General features: G+C 37.7%; 1 protein-coding gene across 6 annotated transcripts in view; it reads left to right on the top strand.

Annotated features, from left to right (window-relative positions):
• Window positions 1-25,422, top strand: part of DAAM1 (dishevelled associated activator of morphogenesis 1) — a 176,740-nt gene that overhangs the window by 121,474 nt on the left and 29,844 nt on the right. For 3 of the 6 annotated variants that reach the window (XM_058293354.1, XM_058293353.2, XM_058293351.2), the window contains exons 6-17: window positions 1,432-1,765; window positions 2,359-2,469; window positions 2,595-2,698; window positions 3,912-3,978; window positions 4,212-4,329; window positions 4,749-4,887; window positions 5,163-5,221; window positions 10,229-10,416; window positions 10,955-11,254; window positions 11,552-11,659; window positions 19,428-19,457; window positions 20,572-20,678. In XM_058293354.1, the coding sequence (XP_058149337.1) occupies window positions 1,432-1,765; window positions 2,359-2,469; window positions 2,595-2,698; window positions 3,912-3,978; window positions 4,212-4,329; window positions 4,749-4,887; window positions 5,163-5,221; window positions 10,229-10,416; window positions 10,955-11,254; window positions 11,552-11,659; window positions 19,428-19,457; window positions 20,572-20,678 (1,665 nt within the window). The remainder of the gene's footprint in view (window positions 1-1,431; window positions 1,766-2,358; window positions 2,470-2,594; window positions 2,699-3,911; window positions 3,979-4,211; window positions 4,330-4,748; window positions 4,888-5,162; window positions 5,222-10,228; window positions 10,417-10,954; window positions 11,255-11,551; window positions 11,660-19,427; window positions 19,458-20,571; window positions 20,679-25,422) is intronic. The other 3 variants (XM_004452468.3, XM_058293355.2, XM_004452469.5) reach the window with 1 other exon arrangement.

Here is a 25,422-nt window from a genome sequence, read left to right as displayed (position 1 = left end):
CTGTTCTGTTCCCTTCCCTTCCCTTCTTCACTATGTTCTTTTCTCTGTAATAGTCAAACCTTGCAGAAAGTCTTTAAATAAAAGCATGCAGTTAAATCCTTAATAAAATACTTTGCTCATTGAGCATTCAGTAAATTTATTTTCTTCATTAAAAAAATGTGCAGGCACTCACTAAGATAGTTAAAATAAGAAAGACATTGACAATAAAAAGCATTGACAAGGATGTGGACAATTAGAACCCTCCTTCATTGCTGGTGGGAATGTGAAATTGTACAACCAGTTTGCAAAATAGCTTAGCCATTCCTCAGAATGCTATTCACAGAGTTATCATATGATCCAGCAATTCTACTCTTAGACATATACCCAAGAGAAATGAATGCATATGTTTGTACAAAAACATGTACATGAGTGTTCATACTGGCATTATTCATTAAACCCCTGAAGTAAGCAACATGTATATCCATACAATGGGATATTATTTTGAATATTATTTATGAAAAGGAATGAACTCTTAACATATGCTACAACATGGATGAACCTTGAAAATATTATGCTAAGTGAAAAGGAAGCCAGTCACAAAGGACCACATATTATATGATTCCATTTATGTGAAATGTTGAGATTAGGCCAATCTGTGGAGACAGAAGTAGATTAATGGTTTCCAGGGCCAAACAGTGTGCAGTTGTATGACACAGGTATTCTAGCCTATCCTAACTAGATTAAGATTTCCCTCAGTGTGTTCTGTAGTGTTAGATGTTAATGGGTATCCAAGACCAATAAGTCTGGAAATTTCTGGAGTGGTATGATAAATTATATTACTTCTGAACTTCTCAGAAGCTTTAATAGGCAGATGTGCATTGTGAATTACTCTCATTGATTGACTTTGCAGTAAAATTACAGCAATAAAAGGTTTTTTAATCTGTTTTATATATTGGAATTCCATGGAGCATGTCATTTTGCTCCCCCAAACCTTTAGTGATATGAATTATCACTTCTCTGACAAGCAGATGTCCTGGAGTTTAAGGATACTGTTTGCTTTTATGGATAAGGGGCCTGAGTCAGTGGTCAACACATAAAAACAACATAGAATCAGCGAATGACCCTAATTTAAGACAACATATGTGTTCTGAGTGTCCTTTTGCTCCTGATTTTTTGTGGTTTGTATCATTTGTTTATTGGTTCTTTGTACCAGTTGAGGTGTTTTACCTAAAATTGAGATTTCCCCACAATTCTTGTTAGACTTGACCATGGGGTATTTGCCAAGGAAGAGCCAAGCAATTAAGAAGACTGCATCAATGGAAGCCTTTTGATAATTCAGTAGATAAATATTCTTCCACTTCCTTTCCCCTGTCCCTAAAGTTTTCCGTTAATATTACAACATTCCAAAGGGGCTTAAATCTGATGCATTTCAACTACTTCTTCTTATGACAGGTTTGTAACCAGATTCATCGACTTGGATGGCCTGTCATGTATTCTCAACTTTCTAAAGACCATGGACTATGAAACCTCGGAATCTCGAATACATACCTCTCTCATTGGGTGTATAAAGGCACTAATGAATAACTCTCAAGGTCGGGCTCATGTCCTGGCTCATTCTGAGAGTATCAATGTAATTGCTCAGAGTCTGAGCACAGAGAACATTAAAACCAAGGTGGCTGTGCTGGAAATCTTGGGCGCTGTGTGCCTGGTTCCCGGGGGTCACAAGAAGGTACTGCAGGCCATGCTGCACTACCAGAAGTATGCCAGTGAAAGAACCCGCTTTCAGGTGGGTGCCCCTTCACTTCGTTCCCCTCTTCCAACCAGGTGCTTTATCTGGCCCTGAAGGGGGACCAAAACTTTTTGCTTCTGTGGCAATAATCATTTCAAACGTTCCTTCTTCTTAGGTTTTAGTGCCAGAGAGTAGAATGTACTTTTTCTGTAGTTGACAGTCTGGGCATTGGATTTACTGAGCTTGAAATTGTGGCCCTGCTTCCATGTATTTTTTATAGCATACCTCTTTTTTAATCTATTAATACTAAATGGGATGTTCCCTGAAATTTTCCAGGTTGCCTGTCTTGATTTAAATTCAGTGTGAACAGTGAGATTATGTTACCATATTTTTACTCAAATATAAAAAGTAAACAGTTAATGAAGCATAGTCTTTTGTACTTTTTATATACAAAAAAATACATGATGTAAGAATTTTGAAAGTAGAGTTTTTAGGACTAATTTAAAGAAAAATAAAATGAGGCTTTCTGTAGACCAATACAATTTTGTCTGAACACAAGATTTTAAAAACTAACTTCTGAGTCTAGAAAAATTAAATGAGCATAAGGTTAATAATTTAGTTATTTGTTTTCATATTTGTATCCTCGGTAGACATTAATTAATGACTTGGATAAAAGCACTGGGCGGTATCGAGATGAAGTGAACCTCAAGACTGCCATCATGTCCTTCATTAATGCAGTGCTAAGCCAAGGCGCGGGAGTGGTAAGAACCTTCTATACTACAGTTGAAAACAAAACATTATTAAAGAATAATTTTTTAACAAAAAAGTCATCACTGATATGTAGTCTAAAAGCCATTAATATGCATTTTATCCCTTTTACTTTCAGGAAAGTTTGGATTTCAGACTTCATCTTCGCTATGAATTTCTGATGTTAGGAATTCAACCTGTAATAGATAAATTAAGAGAACATGAAAATTCAACATTAGATAGGTAAGTCAGACTGTCATAATCTGAGATAGTTGCTTTTCCCATGGGGTGTAGTATAGTACTTCACCAGGTGCTAGCTCGTGAACTTCTTGTGACTGGTCTGTAGCATGATAAAGAGCTTACTCAGAATGTTAGTTGAGCTAACAGTGTTTTCTTAGTAAGACGTTCTCAATGAAGAAAGCAGCACATTGTGTAGAGAACATGGAATAGGTGTTGGAATTAGACTTGAATGCATATCCCAGTCCTGCCTCCCACTTGCTGTGTATCCTGGCCAAGTTCCCTAAATTTTTTTGAACTTTACTATTTTTATTCCTGTAAAAAATGTTGATGATGTTGTTGATGCATCTATGACTACCTTTCAGGGCTTTTGTGAAAATTGACTGTAAGACATGTAAGACTTGACTCCTTTAATAATTAGACATTCTTTGAATGTTAATTTCCATATTCCTGTTCATTTGTTCTTGTTCGCCATCATTTTTACAGTTTCTAAGCTGTCCTACTAGCTCTCAGACTTCTCTTACCACTCTCCCCCCTCATTCACGCATCCAACATGCTCTCCCCCTTGATATTCTATGAGTATGCCAAACATACTCCTGTCTCAGGGCCTTCGCACTTCTTATTTCCTCAGCATCAAAAGATCCCACAGTTGTACAAACTGCTTATTTCCTTATTGCCTGCAGAGAGGCCTTTTCCAGCCACCGTGTTCACATTACTCACCTCACCTTCCATCATTCTCTATTCCCTTTACCTTGATGTATTTATCTTTGTAGAACTTACTAGCAGAATACATAGTGGGGACTCAGTACATATTTGAACGAATAAATGAATGGAGTGAACATTTCCCTTGGGATCTTTAATTCAGCAGCCAGTCAAGGATAGGAAAATGGGCTTGTTTTTTCATACAGAGAGTCTGCGAGTGGAATCAGGAGTGGACTGTTTTTAAATTTCATAGACATTTAGTAATTTATTGTCTATTATGTGCTAGGCATCCTAGGCTTTTAAACTTTTTTTCTTTTACTTGATCTCATTTCTCTCAGATGATGTCTTTTTTCTTTAGAAAGGGCACAGTTAAGTGAAGTATTTACATTTTGTTGCCTTCTTTCCTTTAGAGATTTCTCTGAGAATTCTCAGAAAATATTGTTAATATCCTGATTCCTATGCACCTATGTTTGAAAGTTATTCTACTTTTAATAACTTTTCTTTAATCATCTTTCAGGCATTTAGACTTTTTTGAAATGCTCCGAAATGAAGATGAACTAGAATTTGCCAAAAGATTTGAACTGGTACGTGTGCTTGTAATTATTCTCATTTGATTTGTCTGCTTAACGGTATTTTCTTCTTGTAATATGTTTTGTACAGTTGTCATGGACCAGTGTAATCAAAGAGCAAAATCGGAGTTCTGTTCTGCTACCTAAGTGATGGGATTAGTCTCTGTTTGCCTTGGAATTGCTTCCCTTGCATTGGGGGAACCAAGAAATTTGTACATTTGACTTAGATAATTTTTCATATGGCATAGGTTCACATAGATACGAAAAGTGCAACTCAGATGTTTGAGCTGACCAGGAAGAGGCTGACTCACAGTGAAGCTTACCCTCACTTCATGTCCATCCTGCACCACTGCCTCCAAATGCCTTGTGAGTGTGTTTGTAATTTACGTATATGTTGTTGAGTGTTTGGATATTGTCCACAGAGCTCTTGTTTTCCTGATTAGACTGGGTGCAGACCAGGGATTCCCAGCCTTGCTTTTGTAACACCATAGCATATGTCTCTACATAGCTTAAGGGGTTTTCTGAAATTCTCAAAATGAAATAAATAATTTACTTGAATTCAGAAATGAATACATGACTTACAACACACTTTGTAAAGGGGTAGATAGTGCTTCGTAGTCAAATTCATTGCATGTCAATTCCAAAAATTTTGGGAAAACTTGGTGCAAATATTGTAAACCTCTCTCTCTGGTTCCATGTCTCTGAATGGTGACCATTGTTGAAAATGATTTATCCTAGTTCAGAAACAACTTGAGGCTTTTTTCATCTTTCTTTTTCTTTTTTAGACAAGAGAAGTGGAAACACCGTTCAGTACTGGCTGCTCCTAGATAGAATTATACAGCAAATAGTTATCCAAAATGACAAAGGGCAGGACCCTGACTCCACGCCTTTGGAAAACTTTAACATTAAGAATGTTGTGCGGATGTAAGTTTCTCTGATTTTGCTGTCTGGGAGATAATGGAGATAATATAAGATGTTTATTTTACCTTACTTTACAATAGCATTTGAGAAAACTAGAATGTTTTGTAGGTCATATATGAATTACACACAAACTATATATAAATATATAACTTCTAAGTTTAAATGGATTTCAAGCATGCCGAGGATTTTTCTGTAGTAGATTAATTTTTGTACCTAGGGTAACTTCACTGAGCAGTTGGCCTTTATGTTTTTGTAATGAATGTTCCTTCACTATACAGGTTGGTTAATGAAAATGAAGTTAAGCAGTGGAAAGAACAAGCAGAAAAAATGAGAAAAGGTAAACAAGGGGCTATGTTATGGGTGACTCTGGTTTCCTGCTCTTCATATGTTTTGGAAATTTACATTGATGCTTTTTCTTGACTTTAGTGCATCAAATAGACCTTTCTTTTTCCATGTCTTAAGGGTATTTTGTACTGGCTTTTCTTGAATCAAACTATTTTAGTTGTCACACCAATTCCCAGTTATTTTATCATAATCATATAATTCTTTTGAAAAGCTTGTAGCATTTGCTGTTCAATCAGATTTTCTTAACTATCAATCATCTAAACCCTCCCCCCATTCCATACCTGCTCTTTATAAAGTACGCCAAGTTTTAAGAAATAGAGTAAGGGACACTACAGATTACCTAGAATTGCCTGTGATATTTTAAAAGAAAATCAGGGGCAGCTTTACCAGCCTGAGTTTCCATATGACCTTAATTTGATACCAGCTATAAACAGAGAAATCATGCAGAAAATTGTTGATCTTTACAGATATTTGTATTATGAAACATTAACAGACCAGCTATTGGTGAGTGTTTGGATATGTTCTTGTTATTATCACTTAGCCTCAAATGATAGGAGGGGAACTTATGCCCATCACTGTTTTAGCCACTCAAAGAAATGAATGCAGCTTTCCTCCCTTCTTCAAAATATTAGCAAATTAAGTTGGCCTCTTTATGGAAAGAATCATATGCCTAACCACTCTTCTTTCACCATGCTGGTTAGCTGACTTACTTTTCCTTGTCTAAGTTACTCATTCACAGCCAGTGAAATATAATGGCACTCACCCTGATATTTAGTATACTGAAAAGAGGTTTCAAGAGATGCCTAAGTATTTCCTTTCCTCTTATCACGTTTGTCCTTTTCTATTGAGCAGAGAAGCAGGACCACCACTGATACCAGAAAAATACCAAATATGAAGTACTGTTATGTTACAAGTTCTTCATATGAATTCAGATTGCTCTCAAATAAGGGAGATTTGTGTGTGCATTTTTATAAATGAATTCCAGAAATGGCTGTCAAAAGAATAAGAAATATTAACTAAAAATTACGGTAATGAGAGCTTATACCAAAGAGAAAGCTGTTAATGAGTGGATATTTTAGTGATATTCTCTAGCACGTGGAGACTCGGGTATGGAAGTTGGTAGAGTACTTAGGACATAAGCCCTGGAGACATTAATTAATTCATTCATTCAGTGAATACTTGCTGAGTGCCCAAATGTGTCAGACACTGTGCTAGCCTCTGGGTTTCAGTCTTATCTCTGTCCCTCCTTGCCTCTGAATGGACTATTATATCCTCCCTTCTCCAATCTCCTCCTCTGTAAAATAGGGACTAAACCTAACTCACAGGGCTGTTGTGAAGATTAGATAACAAAGCAAATAGATGAGAACAAATACAAAGACAAATATAGTACCTGGCACATAGTAGCTGCTCAATAATTGGTAGTGTCTGTTATAGTTTTTTGGGGGGAGGCTAAGCTGGCACAAGACGTAAAGGCTGAAGTCAGGGTGAGGGACAGGGTGGATTCAGTGTGGTTAGAGGTAAGGTGTACAAGAAGAGAAATTATAGACAAAATTAACTATTTTTTGGAAATTTCAGGTAACAAAGCTGTTCTAAAGGGGTACATATTGGCAAATTAGTCAGAAGTGCTATGGACCTGAAAGGTGGAGTATATTTGGGAGAATTCTCTTTACTATAGTACAGCCAGAAAATAAATGCTCAGTGAAAGCGTAGCAAATGGATGTCATTTGTGGAGAGAGTGTTTTAGGCTGGCGGTTTCCACACTTGGCAACACAACAGGATCATATTGAAACACACTTGAAAACCAAGATTCCTAAGCCCTGTTCCAGCCTACAGAATAGACTCCCTGGAATGGCTTCCGGGAGTCCTGGAAAATTAGAACCTCTCAGGCGATTCCAAGACGTGGCCAGATTCAGCAAAGGCAAATGACTGGTCATAGGAAGGCGAGTTCCTAGTCTTAAAATTGTTAAAGAGGAATGAAATGGCTAAGAGGAAAAGGGAGCACAGTTGAGGTCGTTTTTGGATATGTCCCTGAAGAAGTGAGAGAAGCGTCTGTGGAGTGGTAGAAGTGATTATATAAATCAACTTAAAGACTGGTGGTAAGATCCAATGATTGTAGTCCCTTGAGCCCCTCTCTGCAAACTCTGATTTTGGGGGACACAGAATAGGGAAGGAATGAAGCAGAGAAAGCAAAAATGTAAATGTGTTTTCAGATGCAGTAATAGAGACCAGCTCTGTATAATTCTGTCCCAGTGGATTAGATCTCTAGTGGATTTGTTTACATAGGAAGAGTAGGAATTGGGACCAAGTATTTGAAGTAAAGTTCTGCAGCCTAAACTTCATTAGCTCTCCTTTCTAAAACTCCTAATTCTCTTCAGCACTAAGTCACAACCATCTTTTCTTTCCTTAACAAATCAGCTTTATTGATACATATTAATAAGACATAAATCCATCCAAAGTATACAATCAGTGTTATTCAGTGTATTCACATATTTGTGAATTCATCACTTCAGTCATTCTTGGAGCACTTTCATTATTCCAATAATAATAATAGACTAAAAGCAAACAAAAAAACTCATCACCTCTCCATCTCTCTATGCTTCCAGTGCCTTACAAAGCTGCTATTCTTTTTCCTTCTAAGATATTTGTATTTGTATTTTGTAAAAACAGTCTTACATATGCAATATCATCTATATTTGTGTTTTAGTTAAGGTTTTACTATCTTACACAGTTCCATGTTAGAGTTTTTAGCTTTCCTTCTAGTAAAATACATGACCTTAGACTTTCCCTTTCAACCACTCTCATACCCATAAATTGCACTGCTAGTTACAAAATCCATGATATGCTTTTACCATTTCTATTCATTTCCAAAGATTTTCAGACAACCTTTTTAATTCTGCACAATTAACCTTCAGTTTTCCATTCCCTAACCTCCTATTGTCTGGTGACCTGTACTCTAATTATTAACTCCATTAATTTGCATAGCATATTTAGTGCATAATAGCGCAGTCATACAGTATTTGTCCTTTTCAGCCTGGCTTGCTACACTCCAAGTTCATCCATGTTGTCATATGCTTCATGACTTCATTTCTTCTTACCACTGCATGATATTTCATTGTATGTATTCACCACAGTTTGTTTATCCATTATCAGTTGATGGACTTTTGACAAACATGAATAATGCCACTATGAACATTGGTTGCAGATGTCTGTTCATTTCTCTTAGTTCTTCTGGGTGTATACCTAGTAACAGTATTGCAAGATCACATGGCAAGTCTATATTCACCTTCCTTAGGAACTGCCAAACAGTCTTCCACAGTGGCTATACCATTCTGCATCCCTATCTCTCCACATCCTCTTCAACATTTACAGTTTTCTGACTTTTTAATAACAGCTAGACTGTTAGGTGTGAAATGATATCCTGTAGGTTTGATTTGCATTTCCCTAATTGCTAGAGGTGTTGAACATTTTTTCATGTGTTTCTTTGCCATTTGTATTTCTTCTTTACAATTGTCTTTTCAAGTCTTTTGTCCATTTTTAATGGGGTAGTTTATCTTTTTATTGTTGAATTGTATGATCTCTTTGTATATCATGGATATTAATCCTTATTGGATATATAATTGCCCAATATTTTCTTCTGTTGAGTCAGCTTCCTTTTACCCTTTTGACAAGAGTCCTTTGAGGTGCAAACTTGTTTAATTTTGAGGCTGTCCCATTTATCTATTTTTCCTTTTGTTGCTCGTGCTTCAAGTATAAGGTTTAATAGACTACCACCTACCACAAAATCTTGAAGATATTTTCCAACATTTTCTTCAAGGAGTTTTATGGTTGTCACTTTTATATTTAGGTCCTTGATCATTTTGAGTTAATGTTTATATAAGGTGTGAGATATGGGTCTTCTTTCTTTCTTTTGGATATGGATATCCAATTCTCCCAGCACCATTTGTTGAATAGCCTGTTCTGGCCCAGCTGGTAGGGCTTGACAGCCTTGTCAAAAATCACTTGACTGTAGATGGGAGGGTCTATTTCTGAGTTCTCAATTTGTTTCCATTGGTCTATGTGTCTGTCTTTATGCCAGAATAATGCTGTTTTTACCACTGTAGCTAAGTAATATGCTTTAAAGTGAGACTCCTCCAACTTTATTCTTCCTTTTTAAGTTCTGTTTGGCTATTCAGGGCCCATTAATCTTCCATATAAATTTGATAGTTGGTTTTCCCACTTTTGCAAAAAAGGCTGTTGGGAGATCACAAGCATCTTTTAATTGACAATGTGAATAAGTATTATGCTAAACTGATAGCCCAGTTCCATTTAGCAGGACTGGAAGTCAATAAAACTACAGGTAAGCACTAATATTTCTCTCCCCCAATTACCATGATTTTCATTCCCAGCCATTACTACTCTCCTTAAAATATTTAATACTGAGATGATAACATTTGCTTTCACAAGTTTTAATAATTGTTTGCCTGGCAGATAAAATAATTAGGTCCAGCAATCCCTCTCGGAGGGAGGAGGGTAGAAGAAATGACTCCAAGTTGGAACAAATCCTGAGTCTGGCAGCAGCTCTTCCTTGCAATACATGATCCTTCCTTTCAGCCCTTGTGTTTGTCCAATGAAAGCAGGCAAATATAAAGCTAATTTTAAAAAGCTGGACTTTTATGAGGCCTTTTAATATTCATTTTCCCTAGAGTTGCTAAAGGGAAGATCTCTATGACAGAATTCTGAATTAAATACTAAACCTTGACTAATGGTTGCTCAAACCCTTGTTTCATTTTTAGAACTATGGATGCAAAAGCATTTAGTCTTTTGCAGATGTAGTTAATAAAATTGTTCCTCTGAAGCCCCCTCCAAACATGAGTACCATTTAGATTGCAAATTCCTCCAAACCTTGCTAAAGAAGAAGATTTACACAATAAAGAGCCTCACAGTCTCTGTCATCATTAGGGAAAATACTTAGGCTTTGAAGAATCTCCTGTTTTCATGTCTTAATTGTTTTCATTTGTAGAACACAATGAACTACAACAGAAATTGGAAAAGAAAGAGAGAGAATGTGATGCCAAGACCCAAGAGAAGGAAGAGATGATGCAGACTTTAAATAAAATGAAAGAGAAACTTGAAAAGGAGACTACTGAGCACAAGCAAGTCAAGCAGCAGGTGGCAGACCTCACAGCACAGCTCCACGAGCTCAACAGGGTGAGGGCACAGACCGGGGCCGCCAGGGGGATTCTTCTGTTCCTGGGCCACTGGCAAGGCCTCACTTATTCTCTGTTAACTAGAAAACTTCTGACTGGGGCAATGAATCTGAAACATCCTATATGATTTAACACAACGGTTATGCGACTTGTTTGCTCTGCTATTGCGTAGTTAGGCAGCAGAAGTGGTTTGGGGTATGCATCTTAAATATAAATCCTCTAATGAGAATGATGGAAATAATGTTAGCTTCTGCAAATGAAAACTAATTTTGTGAAAACCAAACCATACAATGGTGAAGGAAGAGAGATCTACGTGAATGCTTTAAAAATGCACAAAGGTACCAAATACGAAGGTGTGACTGAACAGAGTCCATGAAGGCTCTGAAAAGTCCACTTGAGTTACTGATCGTTTAAACCACGTCCTCAGAAGTGTGAATTTCTCTCTAATATACATTATAGCAAAGTTACAGACTCTCAAAACCATTAAATGAATTTACTTCTTCTACTGATCTTCTCCTATCCTCTTTTTCTCTTTTCAGAGGGCTGTCTGTGCTTCAGTCCCAGGTGGACCCTCACCTGGAGCCCCAGGGGGACCCTTTCCTTCCTCTGGGCCAGGATGTCTCCTTCCTCTGCCTCCTCCCCTGCCTCTGCAAGGTGGAATGCTGCCACCTCCTCCACCTCCCCTCCCTCCCGGTGGCCCTCCTCCTCCCCCAGGACCTCCTCCCTTAGGGGGAATCATGCCACCTCCTGGTGCTCCACTGGGTTTGGCACTTAAGAAGAAAAACATTCCTCAACCCACAAATGCCCTGAAATCCTTCAACTGGTCTAAGCTGCCCGAGGTAAGTCATTTGTTCCAATTTTCCCTCTAATAGCATTAGCAGCTTATTGTATTATCTCACTGAAAGGAAAATGGCTGTTAAATGATTTCATTTTCTAGCATGGACTTGGGTTTCTCATCATCTCAGATATTTACGTGATAAAGCTTCTCATCTAAATGATGCATGGTTTACCCAAAGCAGCTAACTTTGAACATCTGGTAGAAAGAATAATTTGATACAGCAGCAATCTGTGTAACCATGTCCATCTTTTCTGTGTAGAACTATAAAACATAGAATTTATTAACTTGATGTTTGCAGAACAAACTGGAAGGAACAGTATGGACCGAAATTGATGATGCAAAAGTCTTTAAAATTCTAGACCTTGAAGACCTGGAAAGAACTTTTTCTGCCTACCAAAGACAGCAGGTAACATCATGTGCCCACTAGATGCTAAAAAAAAGTGAAAAATCAAAATCATGTCATATTGCATGATTTCTTGTCCATCTGCCATAGCCCTACTATGGTAGGCATCTTAATTCTAGGCCATTTGGTCTGTGGTGGTATGTTCCTACAAAGCAGCATGGTATGTGTGCGTCTGTGTGCCCACTGGTGTGTGTACACAAGTTGAAGATATATATGCTCCTTATTAGGGAGCTTCCTACCCTGGTGTGTGCACCAGACCTTGTCTATACTGGTTAAGGATGTCCGCATATTGTAATCACTTGCGCTAAATCAAAGTGGATCAACAGGAAAAAAATAGTAGTGGGAGAGAAATGTAATCCTAATACCATGCTTCATTCATTCTCTTAAACTCTAACTTGTACTGCCACTTCTCAGTGCTTGTGTTTAAAGCCATTTTTTTTGTCTGACTTTTAACTGTGTGTATATATATATAGTATCTAATTATTATTATCAGAGGTGGGAGTTGCTTTTTTTTGAAATAGATGAGACTTTCATTTTTTTAAATATTTATTTTAGTAATTCCGCCCCCCCCCCCATCATTTGCACTTCCTGTCTCTTCGTCTTCTCTTTAGGAGGCACCAGGAACTGAACCTGGGACTTCCCATGTGGGAGAGATGCACTCAGTCACTTGAGCCACCTCAGCTCCCTGATTTGTTGTGTCTCTCATTGCCTTTCTTCTTTTTGTCTCTTTGTTGCATCAGCTTCACTGCACCTGTCCATCATGCCAGCTTGCCTTCTCCAGGAGGCCCTGGGAACCAAACCTAGGACCTCCCATGTGGTAGCCAGGAGCTCAATTGCTTGAGCCATATCCACTTCCTTAGATGGAACTTATAGAATTATGATGGTTGATAATTAAATATTATTTATCAACTAGAAAGAACCTGGAGAGGTGTTTACTCTGGCATGAATATAACATAGACTCAGAAGTGGGGTTGCAAAGACTGAGAAAGTGTGGAGGTGGCAGTGATACAGAGGACGAGAGAATCCAGAGAAGCTAATGAAAAATGAGTAAAGCTTTCGTCTCAGGAGCAAGAAAACGTGATTCAGTGCTTGCTGTTATCCGTGTGGATGTGGTCTTCTATGTTACAGCATGAGCCCACGTCAGATCTTTGTGGTGCCTGACACTTCTCAAAAGCATATGTTAATAGAGCCTCTTAGGGTCCCAAGAAGGTGACAAGAAATGGAGACTTTAGAAGAATAAAGAAAGGGATTCAAAGTAGGCACTGGTAAGTCAGAAACCCGAGGAGAGAAAAATTGAGTCCAGGAATGTGAGAGAAAAGGTGCTTAAAGATGACTGAGGGTTGATGAAGGGAAAGAACTTACAAACAGGAACTCACAAACGTCGGGCATCTGCACAGGGGCTTTCCTCAGGATTTGCTGGGAGACCCTTAACTCCCATGTGAATCATATCTAAGGTGGAATATCCTCACACAAGCAGCAGACTTCCTGTCTACTGAGGTCTGGCTCAGCTCCACAGTGAGAATATCTCAGAAGAGAAATAGTAAGCACCAAGGCAGAAGGTGGACAGAGGCCAGGGAGGATCAAAAGCTGAGGATTTTGCTTTTCATTACTATTTTTAAAATATGTTCAAATCTATAGGACAGTTAAAAAAAATAATTCATAACTCATATAGAGAACTCCAATATGCCCCTACTTCCCCCTCAGATACATCTATCCATCCATCTATCTAATTAGTCAGTTTTGAACACTTGTGTGTAGGTTGTATACATCGTGCCCCTTGAACACTTAATATAGCCATGCACATTTCCTCAGAACGAGGAAATCACTTATATAAGTACCTTAAATCAGTTATCAAGTTCAAGCAATTTAACATTAATAAAAAGCTTCCAACCTATAAACCAATTTCTTTTTTTTTCTTTTTTTAAAAGAAGCTTTAGATTACATAAATGTTATAACAAAAAATACAAGGGATTCCGATATACCCCCCACCCACACACACTTTTACCCATTAACGACATCTTTCATTAATGTGGTACATTTGTTACAGTTGATGAACACATATTGAAACATTGGAACTTACCATGGTCTATAGTTTGCATTATGGTTTATACTTTGTACTGCATAATTTTATAGGTTTTGATAAAATGTATAATGGCTGTATCTGTCATTGCAATGTCATGCAGAACAATTCCAAGGTCCCAGAAATGCCCTGTGTTACATCTATTTTTCCTTCTCCCTCCCCTCAGAATCTCTGGTACCACTGCCTTTATATCGATGTTACAAGTTCTTCCATTATTAGAATAATACATCTAATTTAGTCTGCAGTTGCATTCACCCCTTATGTTTGTTCATTCCTCAATCTTGAGGATTTGGGGATGGTGATGCCTACTGTGCTTCCGATTGAGAGGGGCCTCAGATCTCATGGGACAGATGGATGGAACTACAACTGCTTGCAGTTGTAGGTGCTCTCTCTTATTTTGGGATGGGTGTTGTCCATCATCATCCTTCTGTTAGTTGTCCTGGGTGAGTCCATATATCCCAATTTAAAGCTGAGTGTTTTTTATTTTTAATATGGCCTTTGACACATCTGAAATGGAAAAAAACATTGTGTTCTTTACCCAGAATATTTTCACCTGAGAGGGAAAGCATCTCTGTAGTATCCTTTATTCTACTTTAATAAATATAAAGTATAAAAATATAGATGGTTGTCTGCCATGGTGACATGAACACTAAAATAGAAACCCTCAGTTGGTGTCCTCTGTAAGGATGAAGGCAAACTTGTGTGATGTTGTACACATCAAGTGAAGATAAAGACAAGATGGCATTGTCCAGTGGAAAGCCAACCACTATTGTTTAAGGGACAGAGGCATACTTAGAGCCCTCCTGCAGCATGTGCTCAGAACCAAACTCATTCCTGATTGGTTATAATGTGCCTCCTCTCTCTGCTGTCCCAGGAAGATGTCCTCTGGGCCTTGACATGAAGTCATGGGACATTTTAACAAATTTCCTGGTATAGGATCAAAGAATCTTCTGACCTGGGTACATGTCCTGTTGATTTCCCAGTTAAATTTTTGTCTGCAATACTGGTCCATTCTATGCCTAAGATAGAGGCTTAAAAACGTAGAGAAGTAAATTAAAGGAAGGGAAAGCAGCAGTTTTATTCCTAACAATACTATTCAAGTCTGAGCATGTGGGTTGCATTTATTGTGAAGGCAGGTGGTTGAAATATCCAAGTTTACAAGTTTCATGATTAACTGGCTTTCAGCTGAAGGTGCAGGAAGATGCTGCCAAAATTCTTTGGGATGAATATGTGGACAGTACTCAAGAGCTCTGGGAGGAAGGGTTGCAGAAAGCGTAACAATTGGGCAATTGTCTCCTAGCAACCAATCACTGTTTAAGTAGTTTGCAGTCTTCCCAGTCAAGATAGACCACAACATTTCAGTAATAGTTGTACTTCACACTAGGTAGACTTGTAATATCAGTTGTGACCATATTTTCAACAGTACTCCCTGCAGAAAAAAAAACTCAGTATATCTGAAATGCTTAGCTAGAGTAATTCAAGTACATTTCCCCTCTTGGTACAAGAATTTGAGATGAGGCTTTTTAAACCTTAAAGACATTTCTAAATGAGTGTGTATTTGGGCCATTTTATTGAATTTACTGAAGGTTGATGGGCAGAAAATAGAAAGATTCAGATGTTCTAGTAAGAATATGTAGGACAGAGTACAGGAAATGGAGTGCCTGTCATTGAATTATCACCTGGTCTCATGACTAATGGCAACATCAAAGATCTATGCATTTTCATTTCAGTCTTGGCAATGGCAGTGCATTATATAATTATCATTGCACTTGAATTTTTTCTTTTCCATTCCCAAATGAATGTTGGGAACCTATTTCTTCCCTCCAGAGTTATGAAACCCTGGTCAACTCTCTGGGCATCAGTGAGTTGTTTGGGTAAATTTCTCAGAGAGGTATATGAACGAATGAATAACATTACCTGCATGCATGCAACAGAACACTATACAGAATAAGATTTTAGAAAAAAATCTCAGCAAATATGAGATTAATACAGTTTAGGTGAACACTGAGGAATGACACTTAGGGGAGAGATACATAGATATAAAGAGATAGAGACAGATATAGAGGTATAAGCACACAAATAAAATATGCCTGGTTGATTTGAGAAATATAGCATTAAAATCAGAACAGATATTTATACTATCTGCTTTGGGTTTAAGGTTCTATATGAAGGGCCTCAAAGGATTCAAATATATTAAACTGTTGTACAGTCCCATCAAGCAACTTATAGTCTAAAAGCAGAAACAAGAATAATCTGAAAATAACCATAATACAGAACTGAAAGATGGTAATATTAAGTATCTATTACATTCCTGATGCTGAGTGCAATAAACACAGTTCCCAATCTATCAAGCCTAAAAATTTGTCTCCAAAGACCTGTTATAGTTATTTCCTTATTTACTCCTCCCACCATTTCTATGAAATGAATATTATTCCTATTTTACAGATAACAAAAACATGGCTCAGTGTGTCTTTGTTGTCCCAACAGGTGTCAGAATTAGGTCTAAAAGTAGCATTATTCTTAGTTTCTCTTTGATCATACTAGTCCATGGTTTTATTCATCATGAAAGTCAAGCTTTGTAGAGGATTTTCTTAACTCCTGTTTTAAGAACAAGACCACTCCTATTCAGCATTTTTTCCCCAGTGTGGATATCAAAGGTGTGCAGAGCCGGTTATGTAAGCTTATGTACCACATGAAATGGAATTTAATAGCGTGCTGTCATTCTCTTATTCAAATTCCAAATGTTCACTTGAAAGTCAGTTTCTTGAATCTCAGAACCTCTTTTTTTCCATTTAGTATCAATAATTTCCAGGTCAGCCCACAAAAAAACTTATTTTAATACATACCATATACATTGAAAAGCAGTACTATTTCCGATGCAATTAAATAATACTCTTCTCATTTTTATGGGAAATTTTCATCTTGACGTGCTCTCAGTTGATTTCTTCCTATCCAGGCAGTGATGTGAAGGGTGTTGGACTGAGGGAAAATGAGCTCAGCAAGCTGCATTTACTTAAAAGGATTCATATCTTAGTAGCAAATTAGCAGCTCATTATATCCATACCCCCTCCCTCCTCTTTGCTTAAGGAAGTCTCTTCTTTAAGCGTCCAATTATCAGCACATTTCAAAGCCTCCCTGCTCTGATTTATGGAGCAAATGATAACTGTCATCCGGGGCTCCAGGCTCCATTGTAATATACTCTACTAATGTGTAATATACAAGTCATTCTTGGGAACCCATTTGGCACATTCATTGGTATCTTGTAATTTTGTGTAAACTGTCAAAGAATTTCCTTTTTACAATTTGAATTGTTCTGTACATACATATAGTGTGCACATTTAAAAAGTGAATTATTTCCTTACTTCAGAATGCTTGGTCCTTTACCATAACATGTAGAGGCAGAAGAGAGAATTGAAAATAGTGCTTTTTTTCCCCCTATAACTGGGCGCCATGGTAAGCGTTAATCAAATTCAGGAATTTCTGTATAAATTAGTATATGCGTTTTTCTGGAGAACCATCTCTACCTTTATCAGATTTACAAAGGGATCTCAACCTCAGTTAAGAGCCATTCGTGTAAGGATTATCATTATTTATGATATGTTCAATGATGATTTTACTGAGGAACTTTACCTATAGGAATCTCTCAGCACTGATTCTGGAGAAGGCAAGTCCTAACCTCCTAATTTAATGTCAAACCCTCAGCCCTATACCAAAAATCATCTGGAAAATCAGACATCTTCTTAGGTAGAAGTGTCTTTTTAAATTTTTGAGTGAATGATTTAAGGTTGAAGTGTTTTAACTCATTTGAAATAGGTCTGGAAGCATCATTACTTAAAGGACTCTTAAAGAAGGGAAATTGTTAGGCAAAAAAGTAACCAGGCTCTTCCATGGCATTCCTCATTCCCATCTTTGTAAAGATAAGATATATTACTTTGGCTGCCACACTTATTGCTGCTGCTGGTTAAAAACAGAAGATCCTGATCAGCTCTTCTAGAACTCAGCTGAAAGCAGAGCAAAAAGGGATAAAATGAACTTGTTCATCAACTTAAAAGATAATTATACTTATATGTTAGTCACCAAATATTGAGCTGAAAAACATGTCAGGTGCTATACAAAATACTTCACACGCATTATTGCATTTAAATTCACACTGATAATCCAGTTTATTTATCTCATTTTATAGCTAGCAAGATTGACCTCAAGGCAACACACCCAGATATGACAGTTGTCTGATTCCATAGCCCATGATACTAGTCTTAATTTACTGGCACTTGGAACTTAATTTGTAGAATGTAACATAAATTGTAGAATGAATTCCAAGAACTTTGTAGAAATTTCTTCTTTGAAAGCCAGCAAGAGCTGGATGTAATTCAACTAGCAATTGTCTCTTTAAGAGAGAAAAGTAGGTTAAGACGACCTCATGGAGTTCATTTGGCCACAGTCTTTTCTGCTCTTGAAAGGAAACTACTTTTACAGGAAAAGAGTGCTAGCAAACCTTGGGAGAGTAGAAAACTTGACAGCTACAATAGGGACACAGAAAACTGTGATATCAGGGAAGAAAGTTTTCTTGTGGTTATCAATTTATTTTTTGAACACCGTTCTAGAAAAGCAAACCCTCCTTGTATGGGTGAAACAGGGGGAGCAAAGGGAGGACACATTTTTGTTTCCCACTAGAATTATGTGAAGCAGCTCATCTTGTAAAATTGGCCTTAGCAGTGCTGCCAAGTCCAATGAGACCTTAAGGAATCTGCTAAGCAAATGCTGGTTGTGCAAGTTGCTGGCCCAAAAGCTGGAGTTTGTTTTTGCACACCGAAACTTTATTCATTCCAACATTGCAAAAGTATGCAACAAAAGATAGAGCTTTCTTATAACAACACATCAATTCCCTCTCCCTCTTTTCTTTTTCTTCAATCCAAGTCTGTTCTATGAATGATTTCAAGAAGTGGCTGTTTACTTAGTATCCTGGGGCAGTTGGGACAGGGCCACTGGTGGCGCCATGTATGACCCACTTATTATCTCTTATTGCATGGTCTGTATTTTTCCTTATACCCAGCTGTAGTGCCCACAGGTGTTCTTTGGACCCTCAGGGGTATTGAGAATTATGTTACTGGCCTGTCTTGTTGAACTTGCCTTTTGTTTATTGGGTTGGGTTTTTTTGTTTTGTTTTTGTTTGTTTGCTTGTTTTTGTAATCTTTCCTTATGACCCAAAGAGACAGGAGATTATTCCCACCAAAAAATAAATAAAACAAAACATGTTTTACATGGGAGTACTTTTTCCAAGTTGATGAAATTGATTGATAGTCTCTCATTTCAAGTGAAAGTTGCTATATTGATTAAATGGAGCCCAGTGGCCCTTTAAAGTAGGATTTGTTCCTTTCCCAGCTTGGGTCTTTCTGGGGATGTTTTAAGACTTTGTTTTCTGAATTTGATTTGCCACCCTTGCAAACTGTGTACATCAAATTTCTCCATCCTTTTCTACCTCAATTGATTATATTGTGCTGTTCATTGTAACATTACCTAGACTGTCTCATCTTCATCAGCTTTCATTGATATTCCTAGGGACATAAATCATCATCTTTTATCCTTTATCCATGATTTCCTTGACTGCTTTGACTTTCTCACATTTGTTGCTGTGATTTCTGAACTGCATGTGTCTGATTTACCTTTTCCATGCTTCTGCCATGGCTGTAGGATTTCTTTGTGAACAGTAACTCCAAGCAGGTAAGTGAGCTAAACCTTGCTTAATATAACTCATTGGCTCATTTTAAGCTTGAAATTTCTTGATTATCCCATTTGTTTTTAGACAAGTCTCAATTCTTGACCAAATATCAATTATATAAAGATATGTCTGAAATCTCAGCAAGATATGAGACAGTTGAAGTATGATTACATGGAGACTCGAGTTATAAATTCCATATTGTCTTTGTTTCCTCAACTTTTTTTTTTTAGTTTTTTTGTTTGTTCATTTCCTAAACTCTTGTAGAATTCTAGTGCCCTTTGGTTTCCTTACATTTTAAAAATGCTGTGGTCCATTTAATTGATCCTGACCTCTAATAAAATCAAATTTGCTATTTATCCAGTTCATCTCTGATTTTGCCTTGAACTTTTTCTCTTGTTAATACCTCTGATGCCCACCCAGTTTACTCAAACAGTATTTTACATGTAATTGTTTTATGCCTATTTCACTGTAAGTTTTGATTGGCTATCCTTGCATACAGCTTTCTCTACAACAGCAAAGTATGTAACAAGTCCTGTGTTGTTAATTAAAATAGTTGAACTAATGTCTTAAACTTCCCCTTTCCCTTTGTCCATCAGGTTCCTGGGTAATGAAAGGTACCATCTGGGCTTGGGAGCTTCATGTTGCACATGAAGATATTAAGGAAGTGTTATTATTCAGCTTTTTGAGTGCTCAGGATGCAGACGGTTTAGAGATGAATGGTCCCTTCAAGTGGCTGAAATGGTAGTGGCTAAACTCAGCTGAGCTTGATTCATAGTGACAGTTCTTCTGTCAGCTTTCCATAGAGATTTGGGGAACAAATGGAGAGGACCACTCACTGACAATTTATGCACACTTTGTATCTTCAACTTTGAAACACTCTGTACTTCCAAATAAGCTTTTCAAATATGATCTTTTTATTATTTCCCTTTACCAACTTATTTTAGCCTTGGATTCTACCATATCCATTCACTCCCCACCTCACTGTCTCAGCTTTGTGCACATGTGTGTGTATGTGTTTGTAAGCAGAAAATGTAAAAAAAAAAAAAAAAAAAGCATGTGTCTGAAGTCTGAATGTCACTGTTTGACTTTGATGGATTTCCTTCTTGCTCTTTATAGAAAGAAGCAGATGCCATTGATGACACACTGAGTTCCAAACTTAAGGTCAAAGAGCTTTCAGTGATTGATGGTCGGAGAGCTCAGAATTGCAACATCCTTCTATCAAGGTATTGTTGACATTGAATAAACATCTCTAGTAGGATCAACTTTTCTAGTTTGTAGCTCAGAACCATATGTTTGTAATTTATGAAAAAATTATTCTCTGTTAAAATACAGTTCTTTGGATTCTCTTCTGTTTGAGGAGAACTCTTGTGCTTACTTTCCCTAGTAGAATATACTAAGCTGAATGCCTGCTTTCTTAGAGTTTAATTTCCACAGATTCCAAAATTTAAAAACCAGAGCATCCTAAATTGATTTTCCCCACCCAGAGAGCCCACAAAATGGACTTTATTGACAAAATAGACAACATTTCACTTTAATTATATTTCTTGGCATTGGAGATATTTTGGCTGGTCATTAGCACTGTCATGGAATCAGGACCAATGAGGAATATGCTTTGTTTAATTTTGCTTTCTAATGTCACCTTTTTATACTTCAATGTCATATGAACATTTTTTGACTAAAATGGTATACAAATCACAAACCTCAGTGAAATGTTAATCTATGCATTCAGCCTTGTTCAGAAATCTTTCTTGTAATTAGTAAACCATCATGGCCTTGAAACTTGAAATGCAGAAAGGAAATTTGGTAGGTTGGAATCATATTGCAGCTTCAGGCAGTGTAATGTGTTAGGTTGTTCTGGGCACTTCAAGTAGCTTTTCTGTATGTAGTTTCTTCTTTCTCTGAAAGAGACACTCACATTAGGCACAGATACCTAATGCTTATGAGATGAATGAAAGTGTAGAGTATCCGGGACATTGGGGCTTTAAAGATAAGTCACACTGGTTACATTCTGGAAAGAAAGTTACATTTGGATTCTTTTAGGGAGATTAAAGAGGGCAAGTAGAGGTCCTTATTTTCTAGATGGTCTTGGAGTGAATTTCTTCTAACACAAAGAGCTGCTGCTTGGTTTTCAGCATGGAAGTTTGATTATTAGCCAGATATATATTACTTTAGGGAGCAAGTGTTTCTCTTAGAGAAAGAGAAATTGAAGTTTATTGAGATCACTGAATTTTAATGCAACTTGTAAAGTAACACGAACCATTCTATTAGCCTAACATTTCTGCCTCTGGCTGGAAGAAATATGCATGGCAAGGCCCTGTATTTCCTTCCACATTTGTTCTGCTAGCAAATCTCAGGTTAGACAGCAGATCTAACCACTTTAGGAAAAATAATTTGAAAGCCTATTTATTTTTCTTGTACTATATATACACAGTGGTTTTTGTTTTGTTTTGTTTTTACCTTTTATAAATACCTTTCTTAATAGCTAAATTAAATGACAATTTGGGGAAGTTTTTCCTTTTCTTAACTCCTGGAATTTCTTCTTATGAGAACCACGGTATGTATAGTTCAAATGACCACTTTAGAACAAATTGACAGAGGGCACTATCAATCTGATCTTCTATAACATTTCAATGCCTGTAGGAGTAAAAACTGTGACCCAGTTCCTGGTAGACAGGTTATTCTCAGTATTAGGTGACAACCAGGATAATTACACTAGTTATAGATAAGCTTGCAACTCTCCCTGGCAAATTTTCCATTACCAAAGAAATTATTTCATATTTATGGTATGTAATTCCCTTGTTAACTCAAAAGCATCAAAGCCTAAGGTGACTTAGAACTGTAATGTGTCTAAATTCTCACTAGAAGGCAATTTTAAGAACTTGTCCCAATTCTATTAGACTATCAATCAAAACCCAATTTAATGAATATATCCTGTTACAATGTGCGCAATTAAAAAAGTGAATTTTGCACAACAAAGTGATTTTAAGTCCCCATTACCATTACCGGGCCTTATTGATCAGGTTCTAAAACCTCCTAGCTCACACAAGATTCAGTACCACACATACTTCTCTGGACAGTGATCATTAGTTTGACGCTCTTGTCAGGAAAGTATGTGGCTGATACGTTATATATGTGTGTTAAAGGGGGAAAAAATTAAGCCGTTTTCATGTCAATTTGTTTTCTGTTTGTTTTTTTTAACCAGTAAGTAGTGTAACTCGCTTTCATTTTCCCCCTTTTCATATGCACTGCCTTATTGCACCCAAAAGGAGCTAGAACTTAAAGGAGGGAAGAGATAATATGACCTGTGTTTGATCCTCTTTTCTTAGTCAGTCATCGTTTTGGAGCATTTGCTTAGCACAATGCTTGGTGCAATAGGATGTACCAATACTTAAGGTAGTGTTGCTGTCTGTAAAATTTCCTGGCTAACTGGAGAAGAAAAAAGGAAATATGTGAGATGATTTGTCAACTTAGACTGCTCTGCCTTTAAAGAGTCGGGGATCAATAAAGTGTGAGCAGGCAACAGCAGGATTTATCAGAGAAGATGGGCCTTGAAGGGTAATAACAGGTAGGTAGGCAGAGGGGAGGGGGACGGCAAATCCAAGCAAGGCGTGCAGCAGGAGCAAACGCACAGAAGGGCTAGAAGCATAGCTAGTAAAGAGAGCCTTGTGAATGTAGCAGAAAATTATCCATTGGAGTTAATGAGATGACATACATTCAATAGGGCTAGGCGGGTTTATAAAGGAGTCAGTCAGCCCATGTTCAAGTCATAACCTCCTCATCTGTGAAATGGAAATAATGAAAGTTGTAACTTGCAGTGTGCTTGAGAGAATTAGAAGTAGGGCCCCTGGCTGAGTGCCCACATGTGGTAGCTGCTCAGTTAATGACAGCTGAGTACATACATACCCAAGGGATCAGGAACTGGTGCTGTTGGTTCAGGAAAATAACGGTGTTTGATTGGTTTTAGTAGGGTTTTAAGATTGGTCCCGCTCAAGTCTGCAGGATAGATTGGAAGGGGTCGAGTGCGGGAGGCAAGGGCAGCCATCAGCTAGAAGGCTGTTTTGTTTCCATATGAGATGTGATGAGGGGCAGAATGGAGCGATATGAAGAAACCCTCAGTCAGACTTGCTGACTGATTTTTGTGCACAGGGACAAAGAATAAGAATGTTTCAAATATGATGTCAAGATTTTCTGCCTTTCCACACTTACATCTTTCTTCTCTCCTGCTCGTTTCATTCTCAGTGGTGACAAACTTCTCTATTTCTTATCTTGCGGACTAGGAATTTATTTCCCAGCAATTCAGTCATTATACCAAATTCCACCACAGTGAAAGCCTGTGGCACATTCCGTGGTTGTATTTTAGCAATTACATATGCACACAGTGGCGGGTCATTCTTTAAAGCTCTCCTTACTCATATGCTACAAAAGTTAGAGGTTAGAGGTGACTATTACGGATGGTCTTACCTGAAGCAGAGCAGGCAGTTGGAAGGAAGGCCCTTCCATCCCAGAGATCAAGGCAGGGAAGGAGAGGAGGTGTAGGTCCTTTGCGTGCCTGCAATGAGGACAGCCTTTACAGAGTGAGTGGCCAAGATCACTCTGTAAAGGATGTTAGGAAGGCATCAGTTTGAAACAGAAGCCCCAGGGCACCAGAGACTGTGCTTTTCAGAGGCTTGGGAAGAGTGGACTGGACACAATGGGCCTATATTGACATAACCAGAACCAGAGTGAGCAACATTTCTCCTGGTGCATATGGATAACATGTAGCAATTTTAAATTCACTCTACTTTATTCCTTAAAACAGACCTCTTTCCAAAACACCCCTCTGGGAAAAAAAAAAAAAAGGTGATTTACATTGCAAAATGAAGCCACCTAAAATACAATTTTATGAAGTGTACTGCCGTTCTTTCTTTTTTTTCTTTTTCTTTTCCTTTTTTTTCCCCCAGATGCTTACTTGACATGGCAGCCCAGAAGTAGTAAACCACAGAAAGCTACTTTAAAGTAGGAGGATTTGGCTTAAATCCCCTGAAGCAGAGCTAAGGCTGAATGCTGATCTAGCCATCCATTCTTAACTTATTTTAATTATGCCTGGATGTTTCAATTCTCATGGCAAATTTTTGAAATACTTGAGTAGAACAAGGTAGAGTTAAACGCTGTTTAAGATGGCTGGTTCGTTTCCTGCCTTGTAAAGAATGTTGAACTGTTTGTCTCCAGAGTTGCCACCCTCCAGCACAAGATAATACTTCCAAGCTTTAAAAGCAATTAAAAGGTTTGAATTGGTAGGGTCCTTAAATTACAGAGATTAGAGACTCATTCTCTGGGTGACAGTTGATACTAAGAACTCGGCAACCTATAGAACAATCCCAAAGGCGGCCTTCCCCTTCTCCCCTTTCCTTCAAGGTACAGTTTCTTTGTCTGATCCCACAGCCCACGTGCATGGCGGTATGTTGACAGGTAGATTTTCTTAAATACTATCCATTAAAGTCTCAAGTCTCTTTGTGAGCCACATTAAGAGAAACTAAAATTGTTATGAATTAGAGCTAGAGTTTAGTCCAGACAGCCTCAGGGGGTTGAGGAGCATAAATATATACAATTTCAAAAGCAAGAAGTTCTGCACTCCATATGGCGGGCTAATGAAATGCAAATCTGATACTTCAAGTATTGTTCTCACTCTGATTTTCAACTCCTTTTCTTTTAAATGCAAAACAGAAGAACTCAGCAGAACTGCACCATAAAAAAGTTCCTTCAACTCGGTGTGAAAAGGACACAGAACTGATTTATTTTTTTCTTTAAGCAGATCTCTTCTTGTGATGATTATAGAAGTTTCCACAGCCAGCTGGTTTTCATTAATGGTCGTTTAAACCTTCCCTAACATTACTCTTTCTTGGCCTTGCATGGCTGCACCATGGTGTTTGCACTTAAATTGGCTCAAGAACCTTTAGTGTCCTGGAATCTGGTGCAAACCAGGGCATG

Source organism: Dasypus novemcinctus, chromosome 3 (genome assembly GCF_030445035.2).
Source record: "Dasypus novemcinctus isolate mDasNov1 chromosome 3, mDasNov1.1.hap2, whole genome shotgun sequence".
Classification (NCBI taxonomy): Eukaryota; Metazoa; Chordata; class Mammalia; order Cingulata; family Dasypodidae; genus Dasypus; species Dasypus novemcinctus.
The sequence above is the reverse complement of the archived record's forward strand: the minus strand, read 5'-3'. Positions and strand labels throughout refer to the sequence as shown.